At 47.0% G+C, this 15,005-nt stretch overlaps 4 protein-coding genes and 1 non-coding gene across 5 annotated transcripts; 1 reads left to right on the forward strand and 4 right to left on the reverse strand.

Annotated features, from left to right (window-relative positions):
• Positions 1–286: 286 nt before the first annotated feature.
• On the forward strand, positions 287–6,451 carry GGTG_02112 (hypothetical protein). The gene is made up of 4 exons (XM_009219883.1): positions 287–1,501; positions 1,719–1,781; positions 1,867–4,200; positions 4,276–6,451. Exons 1-4 carry the CDS (start codon positions 757–759, stop codon positions 5,718–5,720), a joined length of 4,587 nt encoding a protein of 1,528 aa, XP_009218147.1. The 5' UTR covers positions 287–756; the 3' UTR covers positions 5,721–6,451.
• GGTG_20030 lies at positions 6,378–6,451 on the reverse strand. The gene has a single exon. It is a non-coding gene; the product is annotated as a tRNA-Val (tRNA).
• Positions 6,452–6,589: 138 nt separating this feature from the next.
• Positions 6,590–7,837, reverse strand: GGTG_02113 (hypothetical protein). The gene has a single exon (XM_009219884.1). The coding sequence runs from the start codon at positions 7,694–7,696 to the stop codon at positions 6,947–6,949; it is 750 nt and encodes a 249-aa protein (XP_009218148.1). The 5' UTR covers positions 7,697–7,837; the 3' UTR covers positions 6,590–6,946.
• A 4,043-nt stretch (positions 7,838–11,880) lies between these two features.
• Positions 11,881–12,311, reverse strand: GGTG_02114 (hypothetical protein; the record flags this gene model as incomplete). Its single annotated transcript, XM_009219885.1, has 2 exons — positions 11,881–11,935; positions 12,097–12,311. 2 exons carry the CDS (start codon positions 12,309–12,311, stop codon positions 11,881–11,883), a joined length of 270 nt encoding a protein of 89 aa, XP_009218149.1.
• A 200-nt stretch (positions 12,312–12,511) lies between these two features.
• Positions 12,512–14,166, reverse strand: GGTG_02115 (hypothetical protein; the record flags this gene model as incomplete). Its single annotated transcript, XM_009219886.1, has 7 exons — positions 12,512–12,548; positions 12,604–12,888; positions 12,967–13,072; positions 13,649–13,766; positions 13,840–13,861; positions 13,986–14,044; positions 14,107–14,166. The coding sequence occupies 7 exons, from the start codon at positions 14,164–14,166 to the stop codon at positions 12,512–12,514; spliced, it is 687 nt and encodes a 228-aa protein (XP_009218150.1).
• Positions 14,167–15,005: the final 839 nt, after the last annotated feature.

Here is a 15,005-nt window from a genome sequence, read left to right on the forward strand (position 1 = left end):
GACCATTGATGACATGGATTACATGGATGACATGGATGGTTGCACGGTCCTGACAAGGGCAGCCAACAGCGGCTCTGGGCGGAAGCAGGGCACGCTACCGTATGCCGCGTATTACGTACGTATTCAAATACGGGCCAATCAGATGCGACCTGTTGCATGTGAGACCGAGATTCGTTTGCAGCGCCTGCCCCAGTGCTTGGAGCGCCCTAGTTGGAGCTGAAGCTTCGCCTTCCCCTCCAGCTCTTTCGCTACCGACTTATTGGGAGAAACCTTTTTTTCTTTCGACTTTTTTTTTCGGGTTTCTTTTTGCTTCCGTCTTACCACCCTCCCTACCTTCTCCATCTTCCCCTGTCCTGATTTGTCTTGAATTTGCGCTGGCTACCAGGGACTGGCCCGTCTACTATTTAATAGGGAGTTGCGACCCGTACCCATCATCGAACAGCTTCAGCGGGATCCCGAGCTGTTTTTCTGCCCGCCACCTCGTCCGACAGTCGCTCCTTTCCTCCGTGCCTGATATTGAGTTCTGTTCCGCCGTGATTATCCTCGACGACTGCCCCGGCCACCCTTTCGCTCGATTCTTAGCCGAATAAGCTAAACCTAAAAAAGAAAGAAGCACGCTTATCCCGGCCGGAGAACACGAGACCGCCGGAGCCACCTCGGCTCGAGCCTTGGACAGCCGACGGGCTGGGGCATAGTTGGGTGACGTTCACCGTGGGCACTGGCGCAAAGGGCGACGGCGATCTGACGACACAGACCATGGGTTCCGCACCTGAAATAATACGCGGCAACGATTCGTCCCCTGCCAGGACGCTGACGGAGAAGGAAGGGATGGCAGACCACGAGCCCACTGCCGCAGCGGGCAACGGGGCTTCCGGTCAGGGAGCTGGCGTGGTACCTGCGTACAAGGAGAAATCAATGGCCACGGCCGGCCCAGAGACCGGGGTCAACACGGACAATGAGGACGTGGCCGACTCGGAGACGGGACGCCGCAACAAGATGGTGCACGAGCTGGCCCGCGTCTACACCTCGCGGTCCCACGCCGACGGCGGCGCTGGTGCAGATGGCAGCGACGGGGTGGGGGGCAACCCCTTCGTCGTCGCGTCGTCGGACCCGGAGTCGAGCCTGAACCCCAACGGCAAGAACTTCAGCGCCCAGGCGTGGGCGCGCGCTGTCGCCGACATGGTCTTGGCCGAGGGTGCCGCCTTCCGCACCAGCGGCGTTTGCTTCCAGAATCTTGACGTTTTTGGCTTCGGCGCCGCCACCGATTACCAGAAAACTGTCTCCAACGTCTGGCTCGAGACGGTCGGGCTCGCCAGGCGCCTCCTCGGCCAGGGCCAGACGCGCATCGACATCCTGCGCGGCTTCGACGGTGTTGTTCGCAAGGGCGAGATGCTGGTCGTGCTGGGTCCTCCCGGCTCCGGCTGCAGCACGCTCCTCAAAACCATCGCCGGTGAGACGGACGGCATCTTCATCGAGGACAAGTCGTATTTCAACTACCAGGGTATGTGTTTACAGAGTGGCTTGCTTGGTGTTCTAGCGCCATGTCAAACCTACATTGGGCTGGTGTCGCTGTCCGGAAGGCTTTGGCTTGGCCGCTTAGGATCTGCAACCCTTGTTGGTCCCGTCTTACATGGCGGCTCTTCGACGCCATCCGTTCACGCCATCCGGGGCGATCCTGCGCCAGGAAACGAATAATCCGCTAACAGCATATGCAACAGGGATGTCGGCGAAAGAAATGCACACGTACCATCGTGGAGAGGCGATCTACACTGCGGAAGTCGGTAAGTGTCTCTCGCCCACGTGGACCGTGTCGTCTTGTCGCCCCCTCGGATATAATTATGGGCTAACCTGGGTCGCCCCTGATAGACGTCCATTTCCCCCAGCTGACAGTGGGTACGACCCTCACTTTCGCGGCGCACGCGCGGGCTCCGCGGAGGATACCCGACGGCGTTTCCAAGACGCTGTTCGCCAACCACCTTCGTGATGTGGTCATGGCCGTCTTTGGTATCTCGCACACCATCAACACCCGCGTCGGCAACGAGTACATTCGCGGCGTGTCAGGCGGCGAGCGAAAGCGAGTGACCATCGCCGAGGCAGCCCTCTCCGGCGCACCGCTGCAATGCTGGGACAACAGTACTCGCGGCCTCGACAGCGCCAACGCCATCGAATTCTGCAAGACCCTGAAGATGCAGTCACAGCTCTTCAACACAACGGCGTGTGTCAGCATCTACCAGGCCCCGCAATCCGCATATGATCTGTTCGACAAGGCCGTCGTACTGTATGAGGGCTATCAGATCTTCTTTGGCCGCGCCGACGAGGCAAAGCAGTACTTTATCAACATGGGCTTCGACTGTCCCGCCCGCCAGACAACTCCCGACTTCCTTACGTCCATGACCTCACCTCAGGAGCGCATTGTCCGTCCTGGTTTCGAGGGCAAGGCCCCGCGCACGCCCCAGGAGTTCGCGGCCGCCTGGAAGGCAAGCACTGAGTACGCCGCTCTGCAAGCCGACATTGAGGACTACAAGTCCACCCATCCTTTCAATGGGGCCGACGCCGAGGTCTTCCGCGCCTCCCGCAAGGCCCAGCAGGGGAAGGGCCAGCGCCGCAAGAGCCCCTTCACCCTCAGCTACGTACAGCAAATCAGGCTCTGTCTGTGGCGTGGCTGGATGCGACTCCTCGGTGACCCCACACTGACAATCGGCGCCCTCATCGCCAACACCATCATGGCCCTCATCATCTCGAGTGTCTTCTATAACCTTCAGATGACCACCTCTAGCTTCTTCCAGCGCGGGTCCCTCCTCTTCTTCGCCTGCCTCATGAACGGTTTTGCTGCTGCCCTTGAAATTCTTATCCTCTTTGCTCAGCGACCCATCGTCGAGAAACATGATCGATACGCGCTCTATCACCCGTCGGCTGAGGCAGTCGCGTCGATGCTTTGCGACCTGCCATACAAGATCGGAAACACCCTGGTCTTCAACCTCACGCTGTACTTCATGAGCAATTTGAGACGCGAGCCCGGCGCATTCTTCTTCTACCTCCTAATGTCCTTCACGACCGTCCTGGCCATGTCCATGATCTTCCGAACCATTGGTTCGACATCCCGGACCCTGTCGCAGGCAATGGTGCCTGCTGCTGCCATCATCCTGGCCCTGGTTATCTTTACCGGCTTCGTCATCCCCATCGACTACATGCTTCCGTGGTGCCGCTGGCTCAACTACCTCGATCCTCTAGCTTACTCTTTTGAGTCTCTGATGGTAAACGAGTTTGTCGGCCGACAGTACACGTGCAACAACTTCATCCCGATCCCTGAAGTCGCTCGTAAAGTCGGTATTCCTGTCGACCAGCTGGGACCTACCAACAGGGTCTGCATGGCTGTGGGATCTGTCGCAGGTCTGGACTTTGTCGAAGGTGAGGCGTACATCGGCAGCAGCTTCCAGTACTACGCGGTCAACAAGTGGAGGAACTTTGGCATCCTCATTGGGTTCATTGTCTTCTTCACCATGACCTACATGATCACGGCCGAGCTTGTATCGGCCAAGAGGTCCAAGGGCGAGGTTCTCGTCTTCCGCCGGGGTCAGAAGCCGGCTTCACTGAAGGAGACGAAGCAAGACGCGGAGTCGGGCTCCAAACCCGCAGGCGTCGTCACCGCCGCCACCGAGGGCAAGGATGCCGGCTTCATTCAGCGCCAGACGAGCATCTTCCACTGGAAGGACGTGTGCTATGATGTGAAGATCAAGAATGAGAACCGGCAAATCCTAGATCACGTTGACGGCTGGGTCAAGCCAGGGACACTCACAGCACTGATGGGCGTGTCAGGCGCAGGCAAGACCACTCTTCTCGACTGTCTGGCCGACCGGACAGCGATGGGAGTTATCACTGGCGAGATGCTGGTGGATGGCCACCACCGCGACGCCTCGTTCCAACGGAAAACTGGTTACGTTCAGCAACAGGACCTCCACCTCCAGACCACCACCGTTCGTGAGGCTCTCAACTTCAGCGCCTTGCTCCGCCAGCCCGATCACATCCCGCGCGCCGAGAAGCTGGCATACGTCGACGAGGTTATCCGCCTATTGGACATGCAGGAGTATGCTGATGCCGTCGTGGGCGTTCCTGGAGAAGGCCTCAATGTTGAACAGCGCAAGCGACTCACTATAGGCGTTGAACTCGCCGCCAAGCCTCCCCTGCTGCTGTTCGTTGATGGTACGCGCATGATATCCTGCCTCGGCATATTACCTGCCCCCTAATAAGTTGCTAACTGTATTGCCATCTTGACAGAACCTACATCCGGCCTCGACTCGCAGACCTCCTGGGCTATCCTCGACCTTCTGGAGAAGCTCACCAAGAGCGGTCAGGCTATTCTTTGCACCATCCACCAGCCATCGGCCATGCTCTTCCAGCGCTTTGACAGACTCCTTTTCCTGGCCAAGGGTGGCAAGACAGTTTATTTTGGCGACATTGGCGAGAACTCCAAGACGATGACCAGCTACTTTGAACGCAACGGCGGCTTCCCCTGCCCGCACGACGCCAATCCGGCCGAGTGGATGCTCCAAGTCATCGGCGCCGCGCCCGGAAGCAAATCCGAGATTGATTGGTATCAGGCCTGGCGCGAGAGCCCCGAGTGCGCCGAAGTCCACCGCGAGCTGGAGCAGCTGAAGAACAACCCCAAGGACGTACCGCCGCCGACCCAGGACAGGGCCAGCTACCGCGAGTTCGCGGCGCCCTTCTACAAGCAGCTCGGCGAGGTGACGCATCGCGTCTTCCAGCAGTACTGGCGCACCCCGTCATACATCTACTCCAAGGCAGCGCTGTGTATAATCGTGGCTATGTTTATCGGCTTCGTCTTCTACGACGCCCCCAACACGCAACAGGGGCTACAGAACCAGATGTTCGCTATCTTCAACATCCTAACCGTCTTCGGCCAGCTGGTGCAGCAGACAATGCCGCACTTTGTCATCCAGCGCGACTTGTACGAGGTTCGTGAGCGACCCTCCAAGGTGTACTCGTGGAAGATCTTCATGCTCTCCCAGATCATCGTCGAGCTGCCCTGGAACACGCTCATGGCGGTCATCATGTTCTTCTGCTGGTACTACCCAGTCGGCCTGTACCGCAATGCCATTCTCGCGGATCAGGTCGTCGAGCGCGGCGGACTCATGTTCCTCTACCTCTGGATCTTCCTCATTTTCACTTCGACGTTTACCGACCTCATGATTGCTGGGTTCGAGACGGCAGAGGCCGGCGGCAACATTGCCAACTTGCTCTTCTCACTCTGCCTCATCTTCTGCGGCGTCCTCGCTAGCCCTGACACGATTCCCAACTTCTGGATCTTCATGTACCGCGTGTCGCCCTTCACGTACATAGTGTCGGGCATGCTGTCCATCGCCGTGGCCAACACGCGCGTCAACTGCGCCGCCAACGAGTTTATGCACTTTGACCCGCCGCAGGGCAGCACCTGCGCCCAGTACATGGGCATCTACGCCAACGCCACGGGCGGCTACCTCGAGTCGGGAACTGAGTCCCGGACCAGCGACTGCTCGCTCTGCCCCATCGGCGACACCAACATCTTTTTGAAGGGCGTCCGGAGCAGCTACGACGACCGGTACCGCAACTTTGGCCTCCTGTTCGTCTACGTTGCCTTCAATATCGCCGCGGCCCTCTTCGTTTACTGGCTCGTCCGCGTGCCCAAGAAGAAGCTCACCGGCGACAAGAAGAAGAAGGAGTAGCCCAGGTCGTTTGATCCCGCCTCGGTTCCTATGCGCCCTTTTTTTTTCTCTCCTCCGACCCTCTTACGACCATAATACGGACGTTTCTTCCCATTTTGCATGGTGCGGACCATATACTCGGAGTTAAACGTGAGCGGTCGTTGATGAACACCCTCGTGCCCGACACCATGTAGCCGGCCATCTCTGTCCAATTGACGACCACATGACCAAATATTGTCTAATCTTGTTTTAGCTACAGTTTTTGTCCCTTTTAGAGCTTTATTTTCCTATTTGTATTCCTAGTACGTCCTTATAATGGGTTCTTGCATCACGCTCGGATATTAGGCTGGAAGTCGTCGGTATAAATGTCATTCCTGGCTGGGGACTCGTCGCACACGCATCCTTTAGTCCCAATGTAAAGCACGAAGAGGCGTAGAGAAATCTCTACCGTGCGAACGTTTTTACGAACAAAGGCGTTTTCGGTTATACATGTGGGCACTTCTCCATGCTTCAGCATTGTCTTCCCAAGGCGAACAAGGGAGTTTAAAACTGTTCTTTGTTCTCGGTTTGCCCAACGGAGGTTGGAGTATCCTGTTTATGGAGAGAAGAAGAAAAGAAAAAAAAAGGCTAGAGGCATTACAGACGGAGCAAGCAGAACTCGCCAAAAATGAAATTATCTGATCCGACCCAGGATCGAACTGAGGACCTTGAGCGTGTTAAGCTCACGTGATAACCGACTACACCATCGGACCTGTGATTTGATACTTGACACTTGTGCTTGGACATCATATGGTCGACTTCGGAGCGGGTCACCATTCTCGCATCTGTGTCACGCATCAGCACCCAATGTCATCCCTCTCGAGTCGACAAGCGCCGATTGGCACAGGAGATTTGACTCGCACAGTTGGCCTACAGCCCGGCAGTGATGGGGGTAGTTCGCCGATAGCTGTGGTGGTGACAATGGATGCACATCGTGGTAATCAATTAACACCTGGATGGTGCGGACATTTCTACAGTTTCACAGCAGAAAAAAAGAAAGAAAAAGTAGAGGACACCCGCCGACGTCCGGCACCCTGTATCGACGCCGTGTACGTCCTCGCCCCGTCGCGTCGCGCGCGATGTGGACCTCCTAATCTGCAAGCCGATGACCACCGCGCTCAAAGTCAAGATTGGGCAGGGCATAAACGCTGGACGCCGGTGTCGACCCATCCATTCCGCAGCCCAGATGTCGGAGCGGTGGTCCGCCATCACCGCATCCCGAGCAGGTCCTGGAGCTCCTCCGACACCTCAAACGGCCTCTCTACAGGCACCAGGCCCAGCTCCACGAGCTGCTGGTCGGAGACGCCCGGGTCCCGGTCGAGCGTGCGCTTGAGTTCCCGCGCCCGCCCCGTGACGTCCTCGATGCCCGCGATCCCGCTCTCGACCCAGCCCGCTGCGAGCGCGCCGGGGATGCCGATCTGTATGCTGCGGTGGCCCAGCCGCTCGAGCCGCACCGTGCGCTCCGGGTCCCACTGCACCCTGACCACCTCTCCCCTCCCGCGCACCTCGAGCTCCCCCTGATCGCCCTCTTCCCCTTGCTTCTCTGTCGTCGTGGTCGTGGTCGTCGTGGTCGTGCCTGCACCGGGGGCGGGGTGGCGGTGATGCGTTAGGGCGGCCCTGGCGAGCAGGCCGAGGAAGCAGGCGCGGCGGACGCGGATGGCGAGGATGCGCTCCTGGCGCGCGTCCTTGAACGAGTACCCGGCGCGGTACAGCATCCAGCCCCACGACGGCTTGATCCACGTCATGCGCGCGGCGCGGAACAGCGGCGACGCGTCCAGCCGCTGCGCCGCGACCGCCGCGTCGGCGATGGCGGCTGAGTAGGCCTGGTAGACGGTTATGGTGTCGTCGTCGTACAGCGCCCGGATCTGGTGGTAGGGGGGAGCTGAGGGGGAGGATGAGGCGATAGTGGTGGTGCCGGACGCCATGGTGCAGTTTATGCTGTGGGAGGTTTGACACATGAGTTTGAACGCAACAGAAGCTTGTTTCCCATGATAATATGGGTTTGCAACTCTCAGGGTGGTAAGTAACTATTTATGGCTTTGGCATGTCGTTTCTTTTTAGTCCGCTGCGGCTGAATGCAGCTAGCCGTGGCCGGTGAGTCAACGGCAAGCTGCTTGGGCCACAACTCGGCCGCTTCCTGAATGTAGCGCGAGTCGCTGAGAAAGGCGACTCTTGAAAAACTTCCTTGCCAGAAACTGTAAGGTTTTTTGACGCGTTTTCTTTCTACACTGATATTATAACAGCCGAGACAGATGTTACAAGGGGATCTGGGATCGGCTTGGAGAATGCTCAATATATTAATAATTTCTCAAGGCCTTTAGGAGATGCTTAAGGAAGCAGAATCTCCGGCGAGGACCTCGAGAGATGAGCCCTCTTTATATAGGCTGTTTGGGCGCACAGGAAAGATACGTATTTGGGTCGAGGGGAACAAACTCCCTTTCGACCGGGCGCGTAATGCATGCGGGGTCCTTGTAACCTTTCCAGCCGGCCCAACCAACGCTTACTTTTTTATCGCTGTTTTGTAACTCGTTTTATTGGCCGTCCGTTCGGCCTTTTTGGGTTATTGGTTTAATCCCCGTATAATACAATCCCCCCCTTTTCCAAGGCACGTTTCGGGCTTTAAATACGGGTGTCCCGGGCCTTTCGGGGATGCCGGCGGTAAAAATTTTTAACCTTTTTTTTTGCCGCTTTACTTTTAAAATTTTCCTATGGCTTTTATATTATTTTATCCTTTTTGTTAAAGTTTAGCCATTTAACGAGGTATTGTATTAAGCCATTTTTTTAACGGGAATTTTTAACCTTTTTTATTTTAAATACGTTTAGCAAAAGTGGTGCGTCCTTTAAAATTTGCTCCGGGTCGGGCCGTATTTGGATGCCGGCCCGATACGGTTTAATTAAAAAAGCGTAAAAAATAAAGTAAATTTTTTATAATAGTAAAAGCGCAAATTGGACGGTTAAAAAAAAAATAATTTTGGTAATTTGGAAAGGGCCGAAAAATTTGGAATTAAGCTTTTTAATAAAGCGCCGGGTTTTAATATTTTTAGCGTTTAATATAACGTATTGTTTTTTCGTAAAAACGGGCAAAGCTTATCGTTTTTTATCCGCCCATTTTTTTATTCGTTTTCGGGCGGCGTTAAAGTATTATTTGGTTTCGTTGTAAATGCCGTGCATTTAATGGGAATAAAATTTGTTAATGGGATAAAGTTTTGTACGCTTTGGCTTTGGGGGGTTATATGCGGTTGGTTTAAATTTATAATTAACGAAAAATGGGGAAATTAAAGTACTTGCTAACGAAATATTGTTATAAGCAAATTCCGCTATTGGCAATAAATTTACCTAATTAAATATTTTATAATTAACAAAAAACCGTAAATAAGCTTCGAAGCTTTGGTTAAATCGCTCCGTTTGCCCGTTTGTTTGCGGGTAAAAAACGGTATTTATCCGGGGTTTAATTTTTACAAAGCTAAAAAAATTTTGCTATAAATGCGCGGTAAACCGTAAATTTCGGTTTAAAATAATATTTAACGGGATTTCGTAAAATTTTTAATATTTTCGGGCGAAAATGCGGATAAAATTATTCGTTTTTTTTTATCCCTTTTTTAAAAGGACGAAATGGCCCATTTTGGTAAACGGGTCCACCATAACCCAAATGGAATCGCAGCTTTAGCTATTGGGTAAATCGGTAATAAAATTTATAGCGATAGTATTCCAAAAGCGGTAATGCAATTTTATGGGTTAAAGCAATCCAAAAGGAGCGTATTTAAGCGCTTTATTGCGTTGGCATTCCAAATAGCTTTTTACGTAATTTCAAACGTTTTTTTCGATGTTAGGCTATTAAAAGTAACGGGTAATTAATTCGAAAGTTTTATCCATGCTTATGTATCCGGCAATTTTAATGTCGTGCTCGAATTTTAAGATTTTGCGCTTAAATTTTAATTATGCTAGGATTTATAGCCTATTGCGGTAATACAAAAGCCCGTTGCTAATTTTTTCCCTTTTGTAAAAAGTTTTTAAATGCTTTTGGTATTTGGTATCGAATGTAACGGTTTGCTTAATTTTATTTGTAAATGTTTAATTCCAGCGCATGGTTAGGATGTTGCATAATTTTGCCGAAACTAAAAGGAATGCGGGTGCTTATAAAAAAAGGTTAAAGTGTTTTTTTTAAAAAACCATCGTAATTGGCTGGTTTTTACTCCTTTTTTTTTTAGGCTTGTATTGCTCGAATTTGGAAAGCACGTCGGCCTTTTCGTTTTGCTTGCTTAAGCGGTATATAATTAAAAACCAATAATTTAAAAGCTATTAGGCCCATTTTGCTTATTTTTGGTTAAGGATTTTGGCCGTAGTAAAGTAAGCCAAATTTTGGTAATTCGTAAAAATTTTAATCCTATATTGTGCCTTTTCGAAGTAATGCTTCCATTTGTTAAAGCTATTTACGATAGCAAGTAATTTTTTGTCGTAAATTTTGTAATTAATTTTTGCTGGTATCATTTTACGGGAATAAAAAGCTATAGGGTGGAGCTTGCCGTCGATAAAGTCGCGTTGGAACAATATTGCGGCCAGGGCAAAGTTAAAAGCATCGGTTTCCATAATTACTTGTAGCGTAAGGTCGAAATGCCGCAGGATGGGTAACAAAGTAAATGCTTATTTTAAAGCTTCGAAAGCGGTTTGCATTTTTGCTATCCATATTTAATCCTTTTTTAAAAGGGCATTGGCTATTGTTAAAGGTTTAACGATTTTGGAAAATTTTGCAATAAAGCGTTGGTAAAAGTTGGCGAACCCAACCAGCGATTAACATTCTTTTAATTGTTTAGGTGCTTTCCAGTTAAAAATTGCGTTTACCTTGTTTTGGAACATCCGGATTTCTTTCGGGCCGATAACGTATTTTAAAAACTCGATTTCTTGGGCTTTTTAAATGCATTTGCGGGGGTTAACGGCGAGGTTGTATTTGGTTAAGCGCTTTAGTACTTTTTTAACAAGGTCGTTATGCTTTTCCTTTGTTTTTGCGTAAATAAAAAGGTTATTAAAATAAACCAAGAGGCCGGCGTTAATAAAGTTTAGGAATATGTAATTTATTATTCGTTAAAAAGTGGTTGGTGCGTTAATAAAGCCTATAAGCATAACGGTAAATTTAAAAAGGCTATATTTGCAACGGAACGCCGTTTTCCATTTGTGCTTTGGTTTTATTTGGATTAAATAAAAGCCGGTTTTAAAGTCGATTTTGGTTATTTACCGGGCGTTACGAAAGCGGTTTTGGAATTTCGTTATTAGCGGGATCGGGCATCGTTCCGGGATTATTTTGCCGTTAATATCGCGGTAATCGATAATTGGGCGTAACGGATCCTTTGGGTTTTTTTTTCGGCAAATATTAAAAATGCCCTAACCGTTTTTTTTTTTCGTACATCCGTTTTACTTTAAGGTTTTTGGTAAACCAAAGTTTTAAAACGTTAAATTCTTTTTCGTTAAAGTTATATATAAGTTCCCAATTAAAAATAGCCCTTTTTTTTAAATATATTTCGTAGTTTTAGGGCTAATAATTTGGTAAGCGCATAATTGCTTTTGGAAATATAATTGGAAAAAATTCGCGGAATTTCTTTGGAATATTATCGAATTCGTTGGTATTGTTAAGCAAAGGTTTTATCGACGTTAATTTTTTAATTAAAACAATAATAGCTAGGTTTGTATTGCAAATGTTTGTTAGGTTGCAAAAGTCGAAAATTTTACGGGACCAAAGCTTACGGCACGATTTGCATTCGTTCGTATTAAAACAAATGTTTTTATAATCCCGTTTAAAAATTTTAGTAAGGTAATGGCGGGTTATCCATTAAACGGGCAGCAAAACGTTGCAATTCGGATTTAGGTTTAATACGTTAAGGTTTACGCGAAAGCGGTAATTATAATGCCGCAAAGTAACCCGGGGTATGTAATAAATTAATGGGTTTTTTTTTATTTTGTATAATTGGATATGGGTTTCGAAACCGCTCGTTTGGTAACATATAGCTATAATTTGGCGGCCATTTAAATAAAAATAAAAAACCCGTTATCGTTGCCGCAATTTAAAAAAACTTTAACCGTAATTTTTTTTATCTTTTAATCCGCAAAGCTATATTTAATATGGGTTTCGTAATTACCCGGGTCGAACCCGTTATTCGGGCTTGTAAAAAAGCGCAAATAACGGTTTGGAAAGCGTTATTGCCTTCCTAAGATTTTTTGGGTAGCGTTATCGAAACCTTTAAATTTTAACAATCGAAATCCGTATCGACTTTTTTAAAATATTAATTATGGTTTGGCTTAGGAACGTGCTTGGCCATTCCAATTATTTTAACCTTTTTGTTAAAACGCTTTTTGGTTTTTTTTTTACCGGCAAGGGTTCGATAACGGGCTTTTTGGCACCGGCGGCCGTTTTCGCGGGTAATAAAGGAAATTCGGTACCCGCGGTATTTTTTTTGGCAAAGCATTTCCAAATGTAGTAATTGTTTTGCCCGCATCGTTAACAATTAATACCGTTTTCTTTTCGGGCATTAATGTTTTTTTGGTTAACGCTATCGAAAGCGCTTCGGGTAATGGTCCAAACATTGTTTTTACGAATTTGGCCGAGGTTCGTTTTTTTATTTGCCGCGGTACGGAAATTTAAAAATAGGCCAAAAGTTTTTTTAAAGCTTTTATTGCGGGGATAGCCCGCGTTCGAACGTTTCGAAATCGAAGCGGGCTTGCTTTTTCCTTTTTTTTGGGCCTTTAGTTTTTGTGGTACTTTTGGAATGTATTTTTATTTGCCGTTATAAGCTTGTATGTAATGCCGGCTTTTTGGAAAAACTTTAAAAATTTTTCGTTTACGTTAAGGATGCGCTTTTTATTAGCGTAAACGAACCGGCTTATTTCGTTAAGGAATTTTTTTTTAACAAAGTTTTTAAAGCGGGTACCGGTTAATTTAATTATTGCATTAAATTGGGTTAGCTTTATAAAAAACCCGACGATGTTATTTTTGTATTTGAAATCGTTTAATTTAATGGAATTTGTACGTTTTTCGTTAAAATTGTAAAATGTATTGGCCAGGAACCCAAAATAAACGTTCCAAGTATTGGAAAGTCCGTAGGTTTTTAGCATCCGTGCTTTTTTTACGTGGACGCATAAAACGGTTTTTTTAAAGTAAAAACTTATTTAAAAAATTTTATGGTTGTTGTTTGTAAAGGTTTAAGGAACGGCGTTTATAAAGGCCCGTACCAAATATTACCAATTTTTAAATTCCGTTTTTTTTCCGTCGAAAACGGGGGGTAATTTAAATAAAACGGAATTAATTATAAAAATTGCTCCGTGCCGGCGAAAAGGGTTTTTGCTTGCTAAAAACGAACCCGTTCGTAAGCGGGGCAAAAGCCTTAAGGGCTAACCGTATCCATTCCCATTTAAATCGGAAAACGAAAGGTTATTTTTTGGTAGCATAAAAGGTCGTTATAACGATATTCCTTTTGGGGGGATTCCATTAATTATGCTAAGCATTTGGAAGTAAAAGCTTTTTTGGGCTTATCGATGCATAGCGGCTATAAATTCGGCAAAATCCTTTTGCATTATTTGGCAATGCATTAAATTAAATTGCTTTAAAGCGGATAAGGTTATGCTAAGTGTTAAATTGTTTTTGGTTTGCGTAAAGTTAGTTCGAAACGCGGATAACCGGGTAACCGGAATTTGGGCAAAAAAAAACCGGGATTGGAAAAGCGCTAATAACAACGGGGGTAATTTAGCGAAAGGTTTAGCGGGAAGCAATTTATAACAATACGGCCGCTATATTTATTTGCTTGCTTTTAGCTAATCGCCGGTTAATTTTGGCGATAATGTTTTCGGCAAACGTTTGCTATTGTTTTAAAGTAATTAAAAAGTAAGCCGTTATAGCTTTTTATCGTTTTTTAAGGTCGTTTAACCTTTGCTCGGTATGGGCGACTTTGTATTCCGTATAGCCCGTTTATTGCTTAACGGTTTCGATAATGTAAGCAAAGCAACGGTGCATGTTTTTAATTGCCAACCGGTAAATTTCGTAAACTTTGGTTATTTTATTATAAGCGTATTTGCGGGTAATATTATTGCTAGCGGATTTAGCAATAATATTTTATACTTTGGCGGCGAATAAATTATTACTTTCGATTTTTTTTTTTTAAAATTCCGGGCTTGTGCTTCGGAAATGGTTACGCCGTTTTGGACGATTTAAAAAACCGTTATGTAATTTTAGCGGGTAAAGTCGTATTATTGGCGCAATTTTACCATTTGGAATTAAATAAGTTCGATAATTTGCAAAAAGTTTTTAATTTTATGCCGAAATGCTAAAATTGTTTGGTAAAATATTTAAAGGCCGCTATGGATTTTTTTTATTTATTAAGCGTACGTAAGGTTCCCCGAAATACGTAATTGGTAATTTGGCTTTTAAGTAACGGGCAAAAACCATTTTTTGCCGTTGTTTTGCTAAAATTCGTTAAAAATAAAAACAATGTAAAGTACGATGGCTCCCGTATTTGGGTCGAGCATAAGGGTATTTTGTTTTTAACAAATTTTACTAAAGGTTCGTAAATAGGACCGTTTAAAAGCAACGAATGGTTTTGCCAAACCGTTCCATTTAAGCTCCGGGTCGTCGTTTTTAGCTTTAAAGCTTGCGGCGGGCGGTTAAAACGGTATTCGCCCGCAAAGTTTAGCCGCGGGCTTTTTATCGGCTATAATAATATCGAAAAATAATGGTTCGATTAAAAATTGCCGGCTTTCGTTATACAAAAGCAAAGGTTTTAATAATATAATGCGGAAAATTTGTCGAAAATAATTTTGGTAAAGTTTTGTAATTACGCCAAGGCTATATTTTAAAACGGTAATGGCGTTATTTTATCGCTGTAATTGTTCGAAATTGTTGTTAATTTTTTTGCTAAAATTATTGTAGCACTTTTTAATTTCGTTAAAAAGCGTTATATTTTTAAAGGTAATTTCCATTGCGTGCGTTAAAAAAAAAAGCTAAGTAATTTTCTTTTTTAATAGCTTGTATTTTCGCTTTTGTAAAGCAAATTTTTGTTTAATCTTTTTAATGGTTTTTTTGTGCTTTTTTCGGAGGGCGGAAATTTACGATTTAATAATTTTGTTTCGGGCTTTAATTTATTGGGTAAAAGCGGTAAGGTTTTTTCGTATGGTATTAATTTGCGAAACGAGGTTGTTAAATGCTTAATTTGCTTTAAATCGCAAGCGCTTTTTAATAATATCGATATATTTTGCAACGGCGCTTTTATGTGCGATTCGTTTTTTTTT

This window comes from Gaeumannomyces tritici, assembly GCF_000145635.1.
Source record: "Gaeumannomyces tritici R3-111a-1 unplaced genomic scaffold supercont2.1, whole genome shotgun sequence".
Classification (NCBI taxonomy): domain Eukaryota; kingdom Fungi; phylum Ascomycota; class Sordariomycetes; order Magnaporthales; family Magnaporthaceae; genus Gaeumannomyces; species Gaeumannomyces tritici.